General features: G+C 38.2%; 1 protein-coding gene across 17 annotated transcripts in view; it reads right to left on the reverse strand.

Moving 5' to 3' along the window:
• TRPS1 (transcriptional repressor GATA binding 1) overlaps nucleotides 1–25,142 on the reverse strand; it is a 256,423-nt gene that overhangs the window by 215,846 nt on the left and 15,435 nt on the right. For 4 of the 17 annotated variants that reach the window (XR_012378304.1, XR_012378306.1, XR_012378303.1 and 1 more), the window contains exon 1: nucleotides 9,844–10,086. The exons of 8 other annotated variants lie outside the window; for them this stretch is intronic. Coding sequence is in view for 2 of the 9 variants with exons in the window: in XM_073893123.1 (XP_073749224.1) it covers nucleotides 9,844–9,925 (82 nt within the window). In the remaining 7 variants the exon portion in view is untranslated. Of the gene's footprint in view, nucleotides 1–3,432; nucleotides 3,454–9,843; nucleotides 10,089–18,745; nucleotides 18,922–25,142 lie in introns of those variants that run through there. 5 more of the 17 variants (XM_025871017.2, XM_073893123.1, XM_073893132.1 and 2 more) reach the window with 5 other exon arrangements.

Genomic DNA, 25,142 nt, shown 5'->3' on the forward strand with positions numbered 1-25,142 from the left:
TATATCGATGTTGCTTTCCCTGTTTTCCACTCTGTTATTCAATAGAAAAGAAAATCTCAATTATTAACTCAATCCAGCAATATAACTGGCTAACATCTGTCTCAGATCTCCCATAAGAAATCCGTGTCAGTCCCTGCCAATCCATTTGGTAAATTAACATGCATATTCAGTATAGTGAAGTTAATAAATGCATACCATGAAGATTCAGTAAGAATGCTCACTGTCTTCCAGGCATTGATCAGCTGAGTTTATTAGGCAAAGTTTTTGTTAATTTTTTTAAGAGTGCCATTCTAGATCCAAGATTAAAACAAATACTGTGAAGGCATACTGAGAGGTTATACTAGTCCTGTGTGTATATATAGATATATATACACAGAGAGAGAGAAAACATATACATGTGTGTTAAATACATATTTAACACAATGTAATATTCAACATATATATATATGTACATACATATGTACATACATATATAACATGTGTTAAATATATATGTTAAATAGCCAAAGTGAAGGGAAGTAAGTTTGTGCCATAATATACAATAGGTCTTGCTCAAGAAACCAGTAACTTGCAAACCACTCTGCTCATCTCCAAGGTACCAGAGGCAACAGCTCAAAAAACCTCGCCCGTCCGAGGACAGCACTCCAAACAGCAAGCAGGGATGTCCAATGGGAAAGGCACAAATATCATGAAGAATCAGCAAATGTACACAGGCCATGAAAGGGAATTAGAAGTAAATTCAGAGGACAACTGTATATATAAGTTCCAAGAGATCAGGGATCTTTGTTCTATACGTATTATTAAAAGTCCATTCAAATTAGTAAACAGTACTGATGGATGTTTTTCACAATGTGTAATGAATACATACGAATAACATTAAATGTGGTTAAAATACCAACCTAGTCAGTGCTGACTGCTTCATGTATCCAACTCGGCATCATTTTTTCTTTCTGATAAAAATATATTATATTCACACACAGGTTGGAATTATTTTTCTCTTTTGTTAAGTATATTGAATGTTTCCACAGAAAGATGATTTTTTAAAATTCTACACTTGAAAGCAACTTCTGATAGAATAGGTTAAACCACTTTTTCCTGACTCCTAGAATAAGAAAAGTTTTCCGTATGAAAAAAGAGGAGGACCCCTGGGTGGCTCAGTCCTTAGGCTCTGCCTTCGGCTCAGGTCATGATCTCAGGGTCCTGGGATCAAGCCCCGCATTGAGCTCCCTGTTCCACGGGAAGCCTGCTTCTCCCTCTCCCACTCCCCCTAATTATGTTCCTGCTCTCGCTCTCTCTTTCTCTGTCAAATAAATAAAATCTTAAAAAAAAAAAGAGGAAATACACACATAATCCCTTCATAATTTGGATTGGTAACAGGCTCAGAAACCTTCAGCTATAAGAACTTCTTTTTGAATAAACCATTATTTCAGGACATTCTTTCTATGCTCACCCCCAAGTTTAGCTAGGCTCTGTCTGGGATTTTATTATAGTCACTGTTTAAGCATAGATGATAAATTCAAGAATCTTCTCTACATTCTTCCCATGATATTAGTTTCAAAAAAAGAAATGTAAGGAGGTTCCTTGGTCAAATTAAGTTTAGTGGAAACTGTATACTTTATATACCCTCTTCAGAGATCCACATTGTACATCAGCAATTACAGCTCTGAAAAGTCCTAGGGGTTGTGGAGTGGTGGCGTCTGTTCAATTTGGATTGGAATTTCCCAATCTCATTTGGCTTTATCTCACATAATGCCATTTACCAACAAAACTAATGTATTGTGCGCACACAGTGGGAGATGCTGCTCTAGACAGTAATTTTCAAAGAAGAAAATGACTGACTTCAAAACATATATAATATTTTTTAAACAAAACAGTATTTCTTCATTAACTTGTCAAGAAAACTAAAATGCTTTGATCTGAAGTGGATCATTTTGAAGGGTTTGTTTTTGTTTCTGGTTTGGGTTTTTTTTTGTTTTTTTTAAAGATTTTATTTATTTATTTGACAGAGAGAGACACAGCGAGAGAGGGAACACAAGCAGGGGGAGTGGGAGAGGGAGAAGCAGGCCTCCTGCGGAGCAGGGAGCCCGATGCAGGGTTCGATCCCAGGACCCTGAGATCATGACCTGAGCTGAAGGCAGACACTTAACGAATGAGCCACCCAGGCGCCCGCCCCTGGTTTGTTTGTTTGTTTGTTTTTTCTCCCCAGCGTGGCTAGCAACATTAAAAGAAGATCAGCATCCATTATCATGAAAGATTTAGAATCAGTATTTTAAAAGATTATATAATGGCAGAGGATTACAGCCATGACAGAACACTGAGTGAAAAAGGCAGAAGATACACATCTATGTACAATATGATCTCAGATGTCCAAATTACATATGCATCAACACAGATGGGTATGAGCCCAATGTTATCTCTGAGCTAAATAGTTTATACAGCTACCACTGCATAAAGAAGTCCTAATTTTTTTTCAGGAATTATTTCTAGTGTTCACTAAGATGATCTATTTAACACACTATTCTCTGTATACTAGATTTGTGTCATTCATTTATAATAACTTTAGTTTTATCTGAACCAAATTTGGTCAGGAACCAAAATACGGCAAAGAGTTTCATGGAATATGGCATGCAGAAAGAGGTTAGAGAGAGACCCAGGATTGAGCTAGGACCTACAGTTCATACTCAATGACTTACAGATAGATACCTAGGAGAACATGTCTAGCCCACATCCTCCTCTCAGGTTATTAGTAAATCCCATTCCTCCCGACTCAGTTCAGTCCCCACCTGCAGACTCATGTGTACCCATGACAAAAGATAGAAAGCCAATGCCCGGACCACAGTCAATAAATACGTGTTCAGGGTGGACACACTCTATGACTGCATCCTTTTATAGTATACCTTAAGGTCAGTCTGGCTCAATGGTTCTAGGCAGTGTGGAAGAAGAGAAATTAAGTATACAGAGCTTCCCTATCTCACTCTTACAAATCCGAGGCTCTAGCTTTATGGGCTTTAGGATTTTGTTTTATGTTTACTGCATCCCCCCACCTCCAAATATTAAAACAAAAGATTCAAAATAAATTTTAAAATAAAACCAGGCTAGGTTAGATGCCGGAGTAAATCTGAAACAGGGAGTTAATTATAAGTTAATTTTAAATCCACAGCCAACATGGTGGTGAGGTCACACTGAGATCTGAGTCTGAGAGGATGACCATATATCCAGGTTACACCTGGGCCCCACAGCTCCTACATTACACAATCACCAAAAGAGAAAGAATAGTGATTTGATGTATGTGTGGGGCTGTGGAATTAGTGAAGGCAAAAATTAGACTCACTCACGAAATATTTTGTATAGGTAATCTAGTCAATCTTCAAATTCAAGTTCAATATAAACTCAAGAATCCATCCAAACACACACAAACATACACACACACACCTTTAGAAAAGATTTTCACCACCTGCAGCCCAATTAGTAATTTCTTTTCTCCATCAATCTTGTGGACACCTGTCATAACAGAGTAAGGGAAAAATATAGATATAATTCCAGATTCAGGTGTTTTACAAACAGTTCCTTCAAAATCTAACTGAATGTTGAAAGAAATCAAAAGTCAAAACTAGACCCTTTTTTTTAAGGCTCACAATCGTGAATGTTGATGTATACAATAACCTGAATTTTTTGTTAATAACAAAAATGTATTATATTATTGTTAACAAGAATCAGGCACTGTGCCAAGAGTATATTATGTCATTTGATTTTCACTTTTTATTAATAATTCTTTAAGTAAGATACTATTGTTTTCACATTTTACACATGAAACAACTAAAATTTAGAAAAGTCAAATCACTTGCTTGGGTCATAGACCTAGCACATGAAGAACTGGGTCTAAAAAAGTCAAAAGCCTTGCTAGACCACTTGGTTTCCCATTACATTTCTCATAAACTCTTTAGTGTTTTAATGAACAACAGTTAGGCAATGCATTTATAGATACAAAAGTGACAGCACTGGAGTGCCTGGGTGGCTCAGTCGGTTAAGCATCTGCCTTTGACTCAGGTCATGATCTTGGAGTCCTGGGATCGAGCCCTGCATTGGGCTTCCTGCTCAGCGGGGAGCTTGCTTCTCCCTCTCTCCTCTGCTCGTGCTCTCTCTCACTCACTCTCTCTCTCTCAAATAAATAAATAAATAAAATAAAATAAAAAGTGACAGCACTTTAAGAAACTAGAGAACCCAATCTAAAAGATACCATTTTATAAAGATGGCCATCAAATGTATATATAGTTTTATCAAGTGAATATGCAGTCTTCCCAGCAATCTTATGGACTACTCGGTTATCCTAACTTTTGGATTTGCTTCATAACACCTAGCACATCATCACTAAAGGTAATAAATTATGCAAGACTCCAAATGGGTTTACTTCTACAAAGCCCTCTACAATTTCCAAAAGCAAAAGTGAGTCTTTTCCACTACCATCCATGCCAATTTATGTGTATCTCCTTCTAAGGTATATGCCACATCACACTGTAACTATGTGTTTATGTTTCAGCTACCCCACTAGGCTATGAAGTCCTCCAGACCAGAAAATATCTTTATTAATATTATTAATGTTAATAATGTTAATAATAAAATGTTAATTAACAATATTAATATAATGTATATCCATTCATATGTGTGATTATTTTAATCAAAATACTGATATATAATTCATATATTTTAATCAAAATATATAATTCATATATTTAAATATCTCTATGTTATCAAAAATTCTCAAGCTTTTCCCAAGTGCAAAACATCTAAGGCTAGAGCACATTTCCATCATTAACAATGGCACAGTATTGGGGCGCCTGGGTGGCTCAGTTGTTAAAGCGTTAAGACCCTCTGCCTGCCTCTCTGCCTACTTGTTCTCTCTCTGTATCTCTCTGCCAAATAAATAAATAAAATCTTTAAAAAAAAGAAAACAATGGCACAGTATGATCATGATTACTGGAGGAAATAAAGCAGTATATTGGCGCAGGGGACATGAGTTTTTAAAAAGCCAGGTGATACTAATATGGGCCCTCCCCAGTGAGACTAATCTACTACAGAGTAAGCACTCACCAAAGTTCTTATGGATAAATGCGATGTTAGCACACTTAGAAATTTCTGCATATTGCTTATCTCATTAAGGAAGACTAGAATCTCTTGACATTAAATAGCCTTGTGAGACTAAAAGCTAAAATAATGCTAAAGTTGTATCATCAACATAATTAATAACAAACTAAATCAAGACATTCGAGGACTCATGGCATTAATTTTGTCTTTAGTTAGGCTAAAAAAAGAACCAGATATCATAGCTCGGATCCATGGTCATACAACAATAAATGCATAAGTGGTGAGAAGTAAAAATTAAATTTATTTCTTATTTTATATATTTTTTTAAGATTTTATTTATTTATTTCACAGAGAGAGACAGCGAGAGCAGGAACACAAGCAGGGGGAGTGGGAGAGGGAGAAGCAGGCTTCCCACCGAGCAGGGAGCCCAATGTGGGACTCGATCCCAGGACCCTGGGATCATGACCTGAGCCAAAGGCAGACGCTTAACGACTGAGCCACCCAGGTGCCCCAAATTTATTTTTTAGAACTGTGACTCACTCTGCCTCTGCCGCTACCCCCTACTTGTGCTTGCTCTCTGTCAAATAAATAAAATCTTAAAAAAAAAAAAAATCTATGACTCACAACTATGTTGATTTGATTTGGGTTCTATATATCTCTACAAAACCTTATGTACAATTTGAGGACTGAATTACAGTTAGACAAAGGTTCACTAAAAAAAAAAAGCATACTCTATGTAGTAATAATTCCATAATGATGTTTCTGTAATCAGCAAAATGAATTTTTATAAGTTCATTTACCTGAATGATTATTTATTCTGTACATGAATGCCACATGGTATTTAATATATTTATTAACTATATAATAATACAGGTATCTTCTGCTTTCCAAAAGTTTGCATTATACCACTTTGTTTTTAGGAAAAACCTACATTAGTACTTGTTTTTGCTGACCAAAAAAAATCAGAAGAGAATTTTCGCTTTTACAAAAGAAGCCATTACTATAAGAGTGTAGGTCTTTTCTAAAAGTGAAGTGGCATAATGCAAACTTTGAAAATATACCATTTTAGCTCATGAAAGTTTTCATAGGAACAACAGACTTTCAGATGGTGGGGGAAACCTGTATTTACTATAACTACACGCATTTATAGATACAAATGTGATTTATAAAATTTTTCATCACGTATTCTCTAACATTCCAAAATTAAAAATATTCTGTACTAATAGCATAATGCATAAAAAATAAGTAAAAGCTTGTATTTTAAAGGAATAGGCTGGAACATAAAAAAATACAGAAAAGTCTCAAACATTTGGATCAGACTCCTAGCAACTTAAAGCATATGGAATGACATAAAACCAGAAGTTTAATTTAAAAGTTCAATTCAGGGGGCAACTGGGTAGCTCAGTCGGTTAAGCATCTGACTCTTGATCTCAGCTCAGGTCTTAATCTCTGGGTCGTGAATTCAAGCCCTGCATTAGGCTCCACACTGGGCATGGAGCCTACTTAAAAAAATAAAAATAAAAGTCCAGTTCATAAGAATGCTCATAGCATCATCATTTGAACTGTCAAAACTGGAAACAACCCAAATGTACCTCAACAGAATAGACTAAAAATTTGTGGTATATGACTATACAATGGAATGTACGGTCATACAACAGAATATTATACTGTAATAAAAATAAACTACATACAACAACATGGATGAATTTCACAAACACAACATTGAGCATAAGATGTCAGGCACAAGAGAATGCATACTTTTAATGCATAGGGGTATTATATTTTAATGCATGTAAAGTTCAAAAACAAGCAAAGCCAATCTAAAGTATCAGAATCAGTCAGGAGAGTGATTAATTCCTGGGCAAAGGAAGAGAACAGAGAACAGGAGGGGACACAAGGGTCCTGGCAAAGGGGGCTTGTAGAGTACCGACAGTTTCTATTTCTGGACATGAGAGACAGTTACACAGAGCATTTATTTTGTAGTAATTCATTGAGCTATAGATGTATGAGCTGTGCATTTTCTGGCTAAAAAATTAGTGTATGTGTGCACGTGAGTGTGATTTTTCAGTGAAACAGCAGGTGCTCTGCAGGGACCATGCAGTAATATACTGAGAAGAAATCTTTCAGCTCTTCTGGTCTGATGGGCTAACCCAAGCAATTCAATGGAGCACAAGGCTGTCCTTGGTTACTCAGGCCAGGTTGCAGGGCACAAAGAGCCAAATGTGCTAAAGGAGGCAACAAGGTGGTAGGAAAAAGAATAAAAGAGTAATGAGAAGAGAAGAAAATAAGTTCTGGACAAGAGAAATCTGAAAAGGTAAAAGATTTAAAAAGAGTTCAGAGGCAAAAACAAGAGCAGAAAGCAACAGGCACCCTATGAAGAAAGAAGGTAATAGACAAGGAGAGAGGAGCTGGTGGTGGTGGTGGTAGCAGAGGACAGTTACTAAATGTATCATGAGGATACACTGTATCATGTGGACCACAATCTAAGTGAAGGAAGAGAACTAAGTGGGGCCCTGTTATGTACAAGCCATTTGCTTTTTGGCTCATCTAATTCTCTCTTTAGTCCTCACTGAAAGCCTGCAAGGAATTGATGAGCTTTATTTTACAAATGAGAAAACTAAAGGGGTGAAAGTAACATGCTTATCTTAAAAGACTGAATGAAATAGATGAAAAACAGCCCATAAAACAACACTATGGCTTCTTCCTAAGTTTTGAGTATTTTTAAAAGGCTGAATAAATGCTGTTTTTTTAAATTTAAATTCAATTAGCAAACATACAGTTCATCATTAGTTCTTGATGTACTGTTCAATGATTCATTAGTTGTGTATAACACCCAGTGCTCATCACAACACATGCCTTCCTTAATACCCATCACCGAGTTACCCCACCCCCCCACCCACCTCCCTTTCCACAACCCACCGTTTGTTTCTCGGAGTCAAGAGTCTCATGGGGTTTGTCTCCCTCTCTGATTAAATGCTGTGTCTAAATGAAGTGTGGCTGATTCTACCTTCATCTGTGCTAGTGGTTCTCAATCTATGTAATAAAGTACTCCATCTCACAAATCAAATAATGATGGTGTTTCTCACCTTGCATAAAGAAGAGAATTTAATAGGTAAAATTCTATCCGTTTTAAACACTCCACCTGGTAAATATTTTCGTAAGACTTTGGCTTTTATTATCACATAGCCTCTAAAAATGAATGGACAAGCAGCCCACAAATGTCAACAGAGACATGTGAAAACATTATTTCTAAAAACTATTTCATGTGGCAGTTAGCATTTGTTTTGTAGGTACAGGTTTGTTTGATATAATATTTTAACACTATTGTATGGAGTTCCTTCCTCAAAGAGAATCACAAAGTCAGAGAATACAGTCGCCTGAACAAGCTTAGGAGCCTTTGGTTTAAGCAGAATAAGAACGGATTGGCTGGCCCCACATCTACTGAGGCTGTATGTGTTCTGGGCGTCAAAGCATGAACGCTCCATACATTTAACTGCTGACTACAGGAAACAAGTATACGCATGGATGGGAAAAGGTGTTTGTGAAAGGAGAGGCACAGTGCCCAGAAAACAGGGACACTGAGCAGGATTATTTAAAATTAACTGCTTCCATTATTCTTTTGAACTTTTTGTTTCACAACATTTCATAATAACAGTTTTACGTAGTTACTTCAAAACCAGATTATAGTGCAGAGTTCACCTGAACAAACAAAATTGGTACCTGGTAATATTATTATCATCCTCATACCTGCAAATGATGCCTTGTTTACTTAGCCCACAAATCAGGGTGCTATTCAAAAAATAAAATGCTATCACAATGATTTCATGAAAAAGTTAACATATCACAGGAGTAACAGACAGTACATTTTAATCTTGTCATAACATTAAGAAAGCCCTGCTTTAATGTTGAAATAGAACAAATTACATTAAAAGTGAGACATTATAGAAGTCTCTCTAAATTGTAGCCTGTTAAGTGTTTACCATATTCTGAGGGGGATGGGAAATGTTGTAGGTCCCAAAATATGCCACCTTGACTTACGGAAATGAAAATGTAATTCTCTTTCACAAAATATCACCAATAGGGTCCAAATGAGCTAAAAGAGTAGGCAGATTCTGGAAGGTAATGCCTACAGTCCAGTGTATGCACGGTGAAAAAAACTGCATGAAATATTTTGCACTATTCAAGAATATTTTCTGATGACTAAGAATACTACCTGAAAAAGAACCGCTTCAGTGTTTGATTCAGTAACTTAGAATAAAGTTTCTGATGTCAACATGTCCCATAGTTTTATCCTCTTGTGCACCCTTCACTTCATCCTCATGAAAAAAATGGCAAATGATTACCCAAACAAGCTGCCATCAGAATTTTTTGTCCAGAAGTCAAAGTCAAGTGTTATCTGTTGGCATCAGTACCCTTCAGAATTTAGCACCGAATTCTAATTTCTGTACACCTATTACAAAACTAACCATACGCTATGATAACTGATGCTTACAATCAAGAATAAATTACAGTAGACCTCCTTATCCTCAGGGGATATGTTCCAATCCCCCACTGGATGCCTGAAACCTACATAGACTATGTTTTTTCCTATATAGATCTATCTGTTGATCTTTCTATGCTTATGATAAAGTTAATTTATAAATTAGGCACCATAAGACATTAACAATAGCTAATAATGAAATAGAACAATTATAATATACTGTAATAAAAGTTACATGAATGTGGTCACCGTCTCAAAATACCCTACTGCACTGTACTCACCCTTCTCGTGACGATGTGCTGGTAAGATGCCTAGGTGATGAGATGAAGTGAGGGGAATGACGCAGGCGTGGTGATGTAGCATTAGGCTACTACTGACATCCTGACCCTACGTCAGAGGAGGATCATCTGCGTCCAGATCGCAGTTGCCATGGTAACAATCCATGGAAAGCGAAACCACGGACAAGGGGGGGAACCACTGCAACATCACATGTATCCATTCAGCCATATAATACTTTGTGGGCATCGATCGAGGTGCTGCAGATACACCTGTGAAGGTAGACATGAAGCCCTCCCTCAGGGAGTTTACAGTCTAGCCCAAGAAAAGAAAAACAGAACACAGAGGCGCCTGATTTAGATTTTGTATAAGAAAGGGTTCTGGGGGAAAATGACTATAAACTGCAAGGCAGCAGAAGCTGGCCAGGTGAAGGGGGCGAGAGTGACTCAGGGATTCAGTGATTCTGCAAACAGAAGAGCTCATTCTCTCTCAAGAGAGAATGTGGCTTCTTGACGGAACTGAAACAGGTTTGGTGGTGTTAGTAATTTTAGTGGTGTTTGGTTAAAATCAGCAACTCTCTGCAATAAAGGATTAAAGCATACATTCTGTGGAAGATTCCTTTTTTCCTGAAAATATGACACAATTCATTTACCATATATGTTCCCAAAACTTTACATAAACTCTACGTTCAAACTTCACACAAACTCTTCACACCAATGGATTATGGATAAAATTTCTACATAGTTACGTAATGGGAAAAGCCTTATTAAGATAAAAAACAATTTAATATCTAAACAGTTATCTCTGATTTTGATGCAATCTTTTTACTGTTTGATAAGACAGTGCCAATAGTACTACAGTTTCTTATCATAAGCAATTACCTATAATCCTGGCAATATAATGATTATATTCTGACCGATGTTCATTTATAGATTAATATATAAATATGTATGTGCATACATATATACCTTGTTTAAAACCGATCGCTTCCCAAAGCCTAATAGATAGTCTGGCTATTAAATAAAATTTGATACATTTAATTCTCAGTAAAGTTCCTATCTACTATGCCATGAGTATAGAATATTAAAGGTTTAAAAAAAATTCTTGTTCACCAAGGTGGAAAATAAAGTACCAAAGCAACATCAAATATCATATATACACGCTGCCTATAGGCAAGGGCACTTCATACCAAAATTTATAGACAATTATTTCATCCATATAGTATGTATTTATTGATGACCTAGTATGTTTATAACAACGTTGCCAAATAGCAAAAGGAGAAAAAAATTTAAGAGAAAATTATTGCTTAAGAAACTAGCTCCTTCTGTCAAAGAAATAAGGCTTATTGGAAAATATCTTGGTAACAATTATTATATGCTTATAATAAGATTTTGCACCAAAATCAGCAGGGCAAACAATAAAGTCCCTTGAAGACAAAGAGTAAGTCCTAAATATCTGCTATTATTTTTATGAGTGTTATTATTATGCCCACTATTTCTTTCATTCATAATGCAATAATGGAACGTGGTCACTAACAGTGAAAATATTTAAGGTGGAGGAGAGTAGAGATGAGCCTGGGGTAGAAATAAGAATTGCACAGCTCTGGGGACAAGAAAAGACTGCAGCAAAGAGATGTAAGAGAAACAAAGGGTTTCTCTCCAATATAAACATATGGTAAGGGACAGGGAAGAATCTGGGTTACTAAAATATGGCTGCAAAGGTTAGTAAGAGAATCTAGAATCCCAGTGGATGAGGTTAGAGCACTTGTGGAAAACAGGAATCCACCTGAAGTTTCTAAATCAAAGAGATCAGGGAAACTGAACTAGAAGTAGTGTGACATGTATACCAAAGAAAGGTGAAAAATGAACAGGTATTCCAAAAAAATCTAATTTGATCATACAAGAAAGAAGAATTTTTTAAAAAATCAAAGCTATGTGGGACGCCTGGGTGGCTCAGTCAGTTAAGCGACTGCCTCTGGCGCAGGTTGTAACCCTAGGGTCCTGGGATCAAGCCTGGCATCTGGCTCCCTGCTCAGCGGGGAGCCTGCTTCTCCCTCTCCCTCTGCCACTCCCCCTGCTTGTGCTCTGTCTCTAATAAATAAATAAAATCTTAAAATAAATCAATAAATAAAAATCAATAAAAATCAAAGATATCTTACCAATTCACATGAAAGGATGTTGTTGCAGATATTAAATTTGTGGCACATTAATGATACTGGATTATTTAGGCATTAATGTGTCACTGTATTCTTCTATAGTTCAAATTGGAGTTATGACTAGTAATATTTTACTTAATCTGCTTCAATATTCATATTCCTACGTGGACAGAGTTCTCCTGTGGTCATTAGTATTGATATTCTCATAACCAAGTACAGTACCTATAAGTGAATAGGCGCTGCTCAGTAAATAATGGTTGAGTGAACTTACTGAAGTTACTGAAACTTAGTGAATAAGCTGAGTGAAACTTAATGAAAAGACAAGAAGAGGTAATCAAATGACTAACTAAGCTACCTGACACCCATTTGTTTTTGAATTGCCTGCCGGTACTTAGCATTTTATCTGAGCCCTGTTTATGTTGAAGCCGTTTTAACTCCAAAGTTCTTAGACCTGAAGCATTTTATGAAGTTTTCCAAAGTAACTTAGAAGCAAGCCTTCCAAAATGATTCCAGATCTTCCTAGTCCCTTTGGAAGCTCACTCAGACTTGGTCAAAGCTCAATGATACTCCAACCAGTCCCCTCTGATCCATGCAAGCCAGTAGTTAAAATAGCCAGGAAGACCTCAGCAGAACACACCTCTTTATTTCAAGCCAGTCTATACCCAGAGCTTCCTCTGGCAGGCCTCAGCTTTAAGTACTAAATGCTCATCTAAGATTTCACTTCAACACTACTTCCTGGTAATGACTCAAGTCTCCCAGTCACTCCCCATCCAGATGGAATTTGTTTTTATAGTAGGAGCACTCCAAAATTAGGTTGCTTTGAGGCAGTGATTGGTCCTTTTGCACCCAGCAATGGCTCTAAGACTACGCAGCTGAGAGCCTGAAGATGTGAGCAAAAGAACCACCTGATATGAGATTTTATGTTAAGGCCATGAAAGTATCTTTAGGCACAAGTCAGCCCTGCATTTTTAGCCAAAATACCTGCCACTGTTCTCAAATTTGAAGTAACAGGCCTTGCAAAAAGTTGTGAGCAGACATCTCCTTGTACTTCCAAAATCAACTCCTGGCAAAATTGCCTCTTTTTCAAGGTTGGATGAGAGAATAAAAAAGAGAAATGCTCGCACTTATACACACACAGTTACACACACACTCAAAAGATTACAGAAGCACATAAACTCAAATCAAAGAGTGGCTCTTGCCAGGGTTTTATCCTCTTCTTTGGATTTATCTATATTGTCTTAATTCCCATAATAAATGTGTATAACTTGTCTACCTCACAGTTATTTTTTAAAGGGAATGAGAATACAAAATTAAATGCATAAGACAATATAAACTGGAAGAGACTGCAAAAGGCAGTGTGCTGAAATCGTTGGCACACTCCCCACTCTTCCCCCACCAGACTACAAGCTCCTCGTGGGGCACACACGGAGTCGGCAAGTCTTCATTCATCTGTTGAATGAAGAATGACATCAAGATGCCAATATCTATTGGGAGGCAAGAGGGAATTCTTCAAGTATATTCACAGTCATTACAAAATTTAAAAATAGAAGGCAGGAGCGCCTGGGTGGCTCAGTCGGTTAAGCGTCTGCCTTCAGCTCCGGTCACGATCCCAGGGTCCTGGGATGGAGTCCAGCGTTGGGCTCCCTGCTCGGTGGGGAGCCTGCTTCTACCCCTGACCTCCCCCCAATCCTATTCATGCTCTCTCTCACTCACTCTCTCTCTCAAATAAATAAAAATCTTTAAAAAAATAAAAATAAATAAAAATAGAAGGCAGCCAAACATTTTTAGGTGGAAAGAAAAGGAAAAAGTGAATTTGACTCTATTTCTCTTGTTTTCACTTCAAAAAAAAAAAAATCACTGAGCTTTTTGCTTTAAATCAAAGTTTGTTTACTGAAATTACAGGGTCAATCAAATAGTGGCAGTGGAATGTGGTGCCTGTTACTTCAGGAGGTAAGCACTGGATACCAAAAGCATTGTCTTTCTAACAAAAGAGGAGCCCTTAACTTCTTCAAAGCAGTCAACAACCAGGGAGAGCACCATAAGCATTTACAGTACCAGAACACCTTCATTCCATAGCCTGTCACCAGGGAATGTCTTAAACAATGGGAAGATTGGAAACTGTAATTTAAATATAATCTGATTTGCATTTCATTTAATTATCAACTTTATAATTGCTTTCAAAAAAATCGCCTTTATAAAAGGCATTTTGTAGAAATTTTTCATGATGGATTGCTAATTTTATATACCTCCCTCTCCTAATACCCAGCTATATATGTTCATGGGAAAAAGAGAGTCTCCCTAGTGGAATGATAAAACAATATTCTCGGAATTGAAAAAGGCTATCTTCTTCCATGATGGAGAATATGCACTTTTTTTCTACATCACTGAAGGAGGTAAGACCTTCTCCCCACTCCCCTGCTGCTCCCCATCCCTGCCTCTAAGAGTCTTTGCAACAGCAAAATGATGAGCATGAGCTCTAAGCTTTAAAGGAACACAGTCAAGCCTAAGATTCAAAGTTAAATCCACCAGTTTGTTACAGTTCATAGCAGCATGGAAATCATCGTGCCAATATGAATGCACATAAGAGACCAAGTCTCTGGGAAAGGCCTTGGAAATGAATTGTGGATCACAAATCCATCATACCAAAGACTGCCCACAGTACATGCTCCAAAGAGCTGAAAGCAATGCAACTTGACTTCATTTTCTTGACTCCTAAGGTGCCCACAGCTGTTGAAGAATGCAGTCTATGTTCAAACTGGGAGTGGCTCTCAGTGAGAGGTAAACTGATGTACTGAAAACTAAGTCTCAAATACTCAAGGATAACATTCTCACTTATACCCACTCACCAGTTTACAAGAGGTAAACCTCTGAGGTTCAGACTGACAGTGAGACTTATTTATTTATCTAGGTCCTTAGCATCAGGCAGTCTCAAGACTTTAAACTCGGTATTACTGCCTAACTTAGCGGGGGTAGAGTGCAGTGGGAACAGTCTGGATTCATTTGTAGTGAGTTTTCTGTATAACTTAAAATATTTTTGAAGAAATATGGTAAAGTGATTATCCTTCTGGAACTAGATCCACTGACACTGTCACATTAACTCACAGCTTGTTAAATACTGTGCAATCTTTCTATAACATTCTTTGTTATGAGACTAGAATCAGCATATGGGAATTGCTCTTTTCCTGCTAAACTGTAGTCATTACTAACTACTCATCTGTGACATGTACTCTTTCTTGTAACCAGGGATTTTAGCTTCACAAAATTTAGAAACTGCCACATTGTTTCTTGGCATCGCTTTCAAACATGACATCATTCAGATTTTGGAAAACTCCATTTTAGCAAGCACAGGAGTGGGTGCCAGGTTAAAGATTGCCCAAAAGGGGCAGCAGGGTCTCCGGCAAGGACTAACCACAGTTAATTCTTTCAACCCATACCTTCACATGCCTTTCATTAGAGACACATGGAATTACAATGAGCTCAACAAATACATTTCAAAGTGGGTTATCAAATTACCAGAATATAGAAATGGCTTCCAGTTACTGAAGATCAGTATTGAAACACAACTGTGATGTGGAAATGAAAAGCTCTATAGTCAATTTCCTTAATTTCCAAAATCTAAAGCATGAGCATTTTTAAAGTATGCATATACTTATTACCAAATACTACACACATATATGATAATTATAAATAAAATATAAATATAATACAAATATGAGCCCATGACTCACTATAGAATACAAATAAATAGGGAACTGTCGAAATGATAAAGAAGTTTCAGAGAACTGGTATCATTCAAACCCCCTGACAATCTCACTTTGGAAATTCTTAAATAATTTCTAGGACTTCCTCCATTAATTGAAAACTTGTATAGAGAAATTCTAGTTATTTCATCAACACAACCCTGCAAGCCCCTAATATGGGACTTGTTATTTATTCCAAGTATAATTTGATAGCATTCTTGCCCACAAAAATTTAGGATTAGTGCTCTCAGTAGGGACTTCTTTGCTATCAAATAAAAAGCAATCCCAATGGTTCAATATAATTTCCCCTAGAAAAAAAATGAATGACATTTCACATATCGCTGTTGAGAAAATACTTGGAGCTTCTAATCTCAAAAAAAAAAACCTTTAATTTTAATCCTACTGTTATTTCTTTTATAGACGTGTTTTGTAAATAAATAGAATTTTTATTTTGGATGTGAAGAACATGCTTACTTCTTGAAAAGGAACAAAAAAGAGAACACATACACACACGCGCGCGCACGCGCGCACACACACAAACACACTTAGCTTGAAAACTTAGGACATACGGTTGCAAAAGATGCCTCAGAACCACTGCACCGTGGCGTACAATGTACCGTGGCTGTGAAATCATGTGACTATTTATTATTCTCCTGCAGAAAACTGGGTGACCTCAGTAGTAACAAATCATTTTTATTCACCAAGTGTTTATAATCATGTGGCACATATCCCATATACGAAAACAAAGATAAATTCTAAAATATCCACAGAGAATCACAAAATATTATCTGTGAGAGACCACTCCTGAGGAAGGATGCCTGATGTATCCTGATGGACTCACCACAACCTACTGACAAAGAAGACAGCAATGAACTCTGAAGGAGAATGTGGTTAGGACTCTCTCATTTTAAAGAAGAGGAAGAAATTTCATGAAATGAATACAAAAAGGCAAGGAAATCTCTGCCTTTCAAAAAGTCCTGTATTTAAGACCATGTATTAAAATTAAGTACCAATGTACCACATACATTTTAAAATAAAAATGATGGCCTAGGTCACTCATGACCCATAAAATAAGGCACCGGTGGACAATGCAAAAAAATACCTCAAAACCATTTCTTTTAAGAACTTTTACAATTCAGAATGGACTTCCACACCAAAGCTCTTACGGCAGAAATCCAACAGGAGGATGGATGAGTTAAGGTGTGTGTGCGTGTGTGTGTGTGTGTGTGTGCGTGTGTGCGTTCCTCCTAGGGAACAATGCCAACCAGTCTTCTGGAACAATTGGTGCCACTCTTCCCTACAACAGCTGACAGCCAGAACTATACTCTGCACATATCCTAAACATAAGTTTTAAATCAAAAGATAAAATAAAACCTTAGAAACACCCATTTGAACAGTTTAATAGACACTCCCAAAGTTAATGATATATGAAAATTTAAAAGGTTAGGAACAGAACAATTATAATTATTATACTATTCATATTCACACAGCCCTTTGGCAATCACCAAACCTGTTTTACATATATTATTTAATTGATGTAACCCCCCACAATCTGCTCCCAGGTACTACTGCTCACAGCCTGTAGATGGGAAAACTGTAAACTAGGGAAGTTAGACGCTTACTCTAATTCTGATTTTATTCCAACTCAGCCACACCACAGATAGGAAAACATAGCTGCAACCTAGTGAGCTTCTAAACACAGCTGGACATAAGCCTATTCCAGACAATCATAAGTCCCAGAAGGCATGGGATGGCTGAAACGTCTATATTTTAATCTGTACCGTACATATCCGGAGAACAAATAAGCCTGGAAAGAGGCCAAAGGGCTCTTAAAAATAAGAGAAATATGCAAAAAAAAAAAAAAAGCCAAAAAGGTTAAAAAATATTGTGATGCATTTCTAACTACTAAAGTAAGTACCTTCTAAACTCTAGGAATGGCTGCTCCAACAATAAGAAAAATGTATGGTGGACTCGGTATTTATTATTTGTATGTTATAACTAAGCTCCTGATGCTGTGACTTCCGTACCTTTGTTTTCATAGCGTAATTATGTAGTTAAAAATTTGAGGACAGAGCAGTACTTACCAACAATTGGCTTAGTATTACTGATGTTTTTAATCATAAGATTATCATTTTCTTTTCAACATGCTACTTTAAAATGACTTTCTTTATTAAATCACTTCTTATATTTAAGGGTCAATTTGTCTTCAACAAAACAGCTCCAGTTTTATTCTGTCTTACGAAATAACTTAGGATATCAACTTAACAAACACACTCCCTAGGGAAAGCAGTACTAAAAGTTAATGTGTTACAAGTTAAAAAGAAGGAGCTAAATTTCCGTTTTGGGGGGGAAATTTAAAATCAACTGAGGCATCAATATAAAACCCCGTCCCCTGCAAGATGCCCCCCCCCTTAGATCCAGCTATATATCGCCTATGTTCTTTACATCAGTCATCCTAGAATCTTGGAGGCAAAAAGGAAGCAACTGGATATACATTATATGAACCGATAAAGTTCAATCCTTTCGCTAAAAGTTTCTTGTGGTAACAACTGAAGAACAGCTCTACTAAAATTACTGATATGTCATGATATGGCCTTAATAATACGGGTTTCCGTATTTTTTCCTTTCAGAAAAGGACATAAATACAGGGGGTGTAAAAAGCATGACCTTAAAAAGAATTAATTTTAAAAATAAGCTCGATAATGTAGAGAGGGATAAAACTTAATAGGGATCCATGTACAGAACTGTTTCAAAATGTGTTCCTTAAGAAAACTATAAAGTCCTCATCACCAGAACACCAAAAAATATAAGAGAAGTCTCAGCCACTGCAGAGAGGCTTCGCGTGCTTATAAAAAACTACTAAATTAAATTATAACATACATTGTGACTTAGTGCATATGACTTTCTGATGTTTATTTTACTCAAAGCTTCCTGAGAATGCAGGAGACACAATCCTTCCATGTACTCAAGAATGTCTGCGTAAGTAAATACACTCCAAAACATCAGAGATACCTGGTTGAAGCAGCTCCTTGAAAACGGTGTAAGAGAAAGTACGTGCCAGACCGAAAAGCTAGTAAGACAACAGTTGTGTAACGAATGCAAAACCAGAACTTCAGTTATCTCAACGGGCGACCGTCTACAAGTTGCACACCGATCGCAGGTGAACAGTCCGATTTACGGAGGAGGAAGTGCTGATCAACCCATCCCGGGTATGCTACGCAGGAGGAAAGGCAATGAGAACGTCAGAGCCAAGAGGGGCCAGCAGCAGAAGAGGAAGCAAGGGAGAGGCCAAGACGAGAGGGAGAGCGTTCCTGGAGACTGCGAAGCAGGTTGGGAAGTGGGGAGAGGGGCGGGGAGGCGGGAGCCGCGGGCGGAGAGGAGGAGCAGGGACGCGCGCGCGGCGGGCTGGCGGGTGCCGCCGACCCCGCCGGCGGGGCGCGGGGCGCGGGGCGCGGGGCGCGGAGGGGGGCGGGGGGAAGCTGGGGCGCCGAGAGCGCCGGCAGCCGGCCGCGCACCAGCCGCACGCAGGGACGCGCAGGCCGAGCGCACAGCCCGCTTCCGCGGGGCGGCCTGCGACAACACGCCCACAGCCCGGCGCCGAGCACGCGTGGTGGCTGCAGCAGGCCGGGGGCTCGTGCGAGGCACCGCGAACGCCACCGACACGCACAAAGCTCCTTTCGCCGCAGCTCCCAAGGCCACAGGCAGCCAGCCGGCAGCCTCCTTCCAAGACACCGCCAACTCGCTCTGACTGGAGCTTCTTGAGAAGCAGTTAAAAGGAAATGGAATCCTATTGCTGTTACTGTTCTGAGGCTCTGATTTTTTTTTTTTATTTCTCCTTAAAATGAAAGGAAAAAAAAACAGGTTTACTCTTGGCTTTTTCTTGTGTGACCATACTAACCACCAAAACACGCTAGATCTTTAAAGCTCATTCATAAAACATAAATTACTTTTTTAATTAATCCAAGAAAGACAAAGCAGCTAATAGGTAAGGGGTTGGTTTGTATGCCTAACCCAAACCAACCTTTCCTTTTAATAAAATGTTCCTGTAACACACAGAAGCCAAGTCAGAATGCCACGCTGAGACCCCATTTGGAGCAGGGGCAGTTGTCCAGGAGCGCAAATAATTTAAGAAACACAAAGCCCTGAGGATTAACAGGACAGTACCACATCCCCATGTCATTCAACAACTTCCCCCTACAAGAGTTTGCTGATCACAGCCTTTTTGCTGTAATGGAGCCAAGAAGACACAGTCAGACTAATAACAGATTTTTTTTTTTTTTTTAACACAAGATTGCTGCTACCTCTATGGAAAGAACACAAGTTGAACGTGAGTTATTACTAAAACCGGATTTTAAAATGTCACATATAAAGACGGTTTTATAGCTCTGAAAATGAACAAAGGTAGATTAGTGTTTGAGAAGAAAACAGACTGTAACAGCACGAGTCTGAAAGTCACCTAGTCTTTGAAACCCCTGGATTCTACAGCAACTGAAAACCCTGCTCACGGCAAATGGGAAGTGAAGCAGAAGTGCTTACCAAGCCTTAGCTCTCCAGACACACCTCCTGGGTTCAAATCCTGGTTCTGCTCTTGCTACCCGTCCCAGCCTAGGCGACTGCCCTGAGAAACGTGGATGACAGCAGGTCCTCTCTCAGGTGGAGACAATACACTTAGCACAATGCTCCAAAATGTGACCCATTACACCATCATGTGAAGGTGGCCCCTCTGGGGAAGGACCCTTTGCCCTGTAAACCTTGCTCACCTAAGGCCTGTGGTTGCTCTCACTTCTCCTTAGCCATCAGCACTAGCTAGGCATCCACCAAACCAGTTGTTGCCACACGTAGCTCATTTCTATGCAAACTGTATCAAGCCTTTGGGCAAAGTTTGCAAACCCTCTGCTCCCTGATTTTCACAAGTGAAAACACTACCACCGCCCGACCAACACATTTAATAATGTGCTCCTTCCCATCATTACAGGGCACCACACGGCTTTAGCAGACCGGAAGCTCGAGGGAGCACACACCGTCAAGCTGGCAAATAGAGGCATCTTGGGTGACCACTCCTCCTACAATACGGTCTGATAAGGAACATTTTAATGGAGCCAAAACATGCATTTCCTTCCTCAATTTCTGCATTAGCAGACATGAGAGCTAGATAGTCATGTCAGGGATTATGAAACTACAATAAAGAGATTTCTAAGCCACCAAGACTATAAGAAGAGGACTACGTTTCGCCTACTCACTTTCAACCAAAAGTAGGCGCCCCTTCAGTTGTGGAAAAATACAGAGCATTTAAAAATTCCTACTTATTAACTAGAATGTACTCTTCCATGGAACTCTTTCTACTATCACTTAAATAGTTGGTAAATTTCAGGCAGCTATTACTCTTAAAAATCCCCAACAATTTCCTTCAAAGGGTTTTTTAAGTTGCTGATAGACATAAGGTGACATCAGAAAAGTATGTCTGAAAAATGCAATTAGCTAAGGTTTCTAGGAAGCTTTGGAATGTTTTGTTATTAAGAAAGAAATAGATAAATGAGAGTCCTCCAAATAATGAGCTGTCCTAGAAGTAAAAGAAATTCGTTAAATAGATCCTCTCCTTGATTCTCCTTCATGGTTCCATGCCCGTACAGATTGGGGAATGCACAGTAATAGCAAGCCTCCGTAATTTTCCAGAGCTGTTTAAGATAATATTTAAGTGCTTAACAGATTCATATATTAAATCAAAGGGACTTCCCAATTCTTAGATAAAAGAAAGATTTGTAGTTAAAAAAAAAAAAAAAACTACAGAGAGAAGGCCAAGGATATGGTCTTAAAAAAAAAAATATCCGAAACAAAAAAACTTCAAAATTGTTCCTTGGCTTTTAAAATGAAATTAAAAGTAATTAGTAAAAAATCAAACAATCAAAAAAGTCTCAGGCGTTCTTGTTTCAACATGAGAAATGTCTCAGTAGCTCTTATTCAGTTATCACTTTATTGGCCGTCCCTCAAGGAGACATGGAAATAGAAAAGAGCAAGGAGAGGTTGAATATCCTTCACTGCCATAAACCTGGGTATCCCGAAGCAGCATTACTTATGCTTCTGCTCAGCTCCTGACAAATCCTATTTACCAGTGTCTGTGTTAGATCTTCCCAAGGTCTAAATCTTCCTTGCCCCCTTAACATCCAAGCACTGGACCTCTCACAGGTAACTTTGAAGCCAATGCATAAGCCACTGTCCTCAAACAATGGGACACAGTATTTGAGCTGACAAACATTCAACATGAGAAAGTTAAAACTACCCATTCCTGGCTGGTGACCTTGGAACCTAACATTGTTAACCTTCACATATTCAGGGCACATCATCTATCACTTTGCCTCTGACTATTTTGTAGTAGCACAAGGTAATATGGGTTTTCAATTTCCTATAATTCACAAATGTGTTTGGGCCTCCCTTTAACCTCAGTTTTACCAACACTGTCACACTTGGTTCAGTGATGTTAATCAATAAAAGAATTTGAAAGTACCCCGCAAAACACGGCACATTAAGTTGTAACCAGCGGTATTATACTTTAGGGACAATACGTCAGGACAAACTTCAAGATGCAACATCAGATAATCCTTTATCTCTAGGAAACTTAACAACCCAATTTCACAATTTTGTCAATACCTAAAGGTCTCGTGCTCTGCTGGCCCAAGTGTCCTTCCCCCATGTGCCAATTTAACGCAACACTTTTGAGAAACTACCGCATCTAAGGGATTCTAAAGGGGACAGAAATAAACTGTGTATCCTCTCACTCTCCCCAGACTTGCAATGCCAAGTAGATTCTGGTATGGGCTATATACCAAAGCCACCAATAAATGGAAGCACAGGGCAGAGATGTTTAAATCTAAATGACTGTAGATCTTAAGACTTCAGGAAGAAAAACAAAAGTCAACATCTGAGGAAGAGGTAGAGTTCCTACAGCTAAGGATGGATGAAAAGCATCTCAGAGAGGGAAGAACATGAATGAAGGCTGGTTTGGGAATGTTCCAGGACTAAGTACTACTTTGAGGACAGACACATGGTATAGTACAGACAGAACTGGTAAACTGGGAACACAGCTTAGAGTCCCGAATGCCAGGCCAACGATGATAAACAGATTTAAAAACAAGTACCTATCGTGTTTGAAGACTACTGACACTAGAACTCAGAAGCCAGGTGAGGTCTGGAGGTGAAGACTCTGGAGTTACTTCATTCAGATCAAAAGGTGAAAACATGTACTACTAAGGAAAAGTGCAGAGATGAAGAGGAAAGTCAAGGACAGACAAAAACAAGTGGGGTAGGGATGCACTGCTCTGGGAAACCAGGCCAGGGGAGATCCTCAACAGAATGGTTGGCAGCATCCAATCCATTGAAGAGATGCAGTCAGATAGAAAGACCACTGGGCTTGACTGCCATGAGGCCACTGGTGTCCTCAATACAGCAGTGTCAACAAAAGGAGGAACCTGGTAGATTTCACTTTGTTGAGAAATGGAGGTATACATGAAAAGAAAACCCAGATTCAAGATTTCAATGTTTTTCCCACTCTAAAGTTATTTTTATAGCTGAGTAGGTTTATCTTTTATCTGAAAAAGGAGAACAGATTCCATATCTGGCTTAGAAACATTCTAATTAATAAATCTCAAAGTGCAACATTTTGACTTTGTGCCATGCCAAGTACAAGATGGAATCCATCTGGAAATAAATAAAAAGTAGCCTTTTGTTTTGTTTTACCTTGTATTTTTCTAAGCTTTCAAGGGAGCTATATTCATTATCTGTGGACTGTTAAGTAAAATCAGTCCAGTGCTTTAAACCATAACCTATCTCTCAGCTTCAGTAGCCATGTATTAGCTACAGAATTGCAACTGGACTTTTCCTAGATTCTAAGAAGGCTCCATGAACAACTGTAATTGGATTAGAATCCAAATGAGCAGAAAATAAATGCCATGTAGCTACCTTCTATAAAACATCCAGGATAGTCTTTGTTTACGAATATGAGCCGTGAGAACAAGTATAAAACACTTTAAGGAATGTTTGCGAAGGGGTTTACTAAAGGTGGATGAATATATTAGCAAAGCTGTGATTCCGAAGGGGTAAAAAAAAAAAAAAAATTAAATGTATACTGATTTATCAGGAAAGCAAATCCCTTAATAAGTGGAAAGGAAAAAAACATATAAAAACTCATCTTATTTAAACCTTATCTGGATGTGACCTGTTTTAAAAGCCAACAAGAAAGTCCTTTCTGAAAAACAAAGCCCAGAAATAAGAGCCACTTAAAATTTATTTTGATCTGCAATGCCAAGAGTACATGGTAAGGTTCCAATCTCTTAAAGTCAACGGAGAAAAAGAGATCCTTGGAATACAGGGAGAGGAACAGTAGAAAAATAAATCCCCAAATAACATTAAGAAAAACGAGGGCAACGTAAGCATTGATAGCATTTCCTATGGTTTCATCAAGTAAACATCGGGTGTTAAACTCTAATTAACAGTAGGGTTTAAAAAAAAACTCAACTACATAAAAAATCAACTACATCATCAATTGCAAGAGGAAGAGGAAGGCAAAACCCTAGATAGTTAGGTAATAGTAATGGAAGTTTTCAGCCTTTCTCTGTACAGTATGCTCACTATACCAAGAAGGAGGTTTTATGTAAGATGGTCACCATACTCATTAAGATGATTCCTCAACCCATTTTAGAAGAAATGCTTTTCAATATTAAAGATTATTTCATTACTCTCCGATGTAATTATTTCTGACTGAATGTGATCATTTCTCCACAGGCAAATTTTCTTATTTTAAAGCAGCCATTTATAAAGGGTTTTCACCTGAAAGAAACATCAGTGAAACAAAACAACAAAATTAAAAAAAAAAAAAAAAAAAAAAAAGACAAGCCTGCCCTCTGGCTAAGACACAAACCCAGACAAATAAAAGGCAGTCCAACAGGTATCTTCAAGCTGGCAATTCAACATGAAATGGCTTCAAGGGCAGACCCTGGACCAAATTTGGGGGTCTGACACACTTCCTGCTCCTTGCCAAAGACCCTCCTAGAACTGTCTTCTAAAACAGTCTGGGGGATGTCTTGGGTCCAACAGTTTTCGGCCCGGCACTCACCAAAATTCTTTAAAACAGAAATGGAAATAAAAGTGCCATCGGAGGTTGAGGAAGCATCATAAATTTCACTGATGAGGGGATTTGCACCAACCTTTAGATTATATAATTATCAGAAGTGAAAGATAAGAAGATACAAGACATTTAGTAAAATACACCTCAGATGTCTAAGACAGAGAATTTTTCCTGCTTTTCCCAATGCGACAGAGTAAATGATTAAAATTAGCCTGACTTCAACCAATAAAGAACTGTTAATTGTATTCATATTGTACAGTGGGGTCATGGATAAAAATGTAACTTTAAAGA

Source organism: Callorhinus ursinus, unplaced genomic scaffold (assembly GCF_003265705.2).
Source record: "Callorhinus ursinus isolate GAN/ISIS: 27379988/994484 unplaced genomic scaffold, GSC_fseal_2.0 scaffold5, whole genome shotgun sequence".
In the NCBI taxonomy this organism is placed as follows: Eukaryota; Metazoa; Chordata; class Mammalia; order Carnivora; family Otariidae; genus Callorhinus; species Callorhinus ursinus.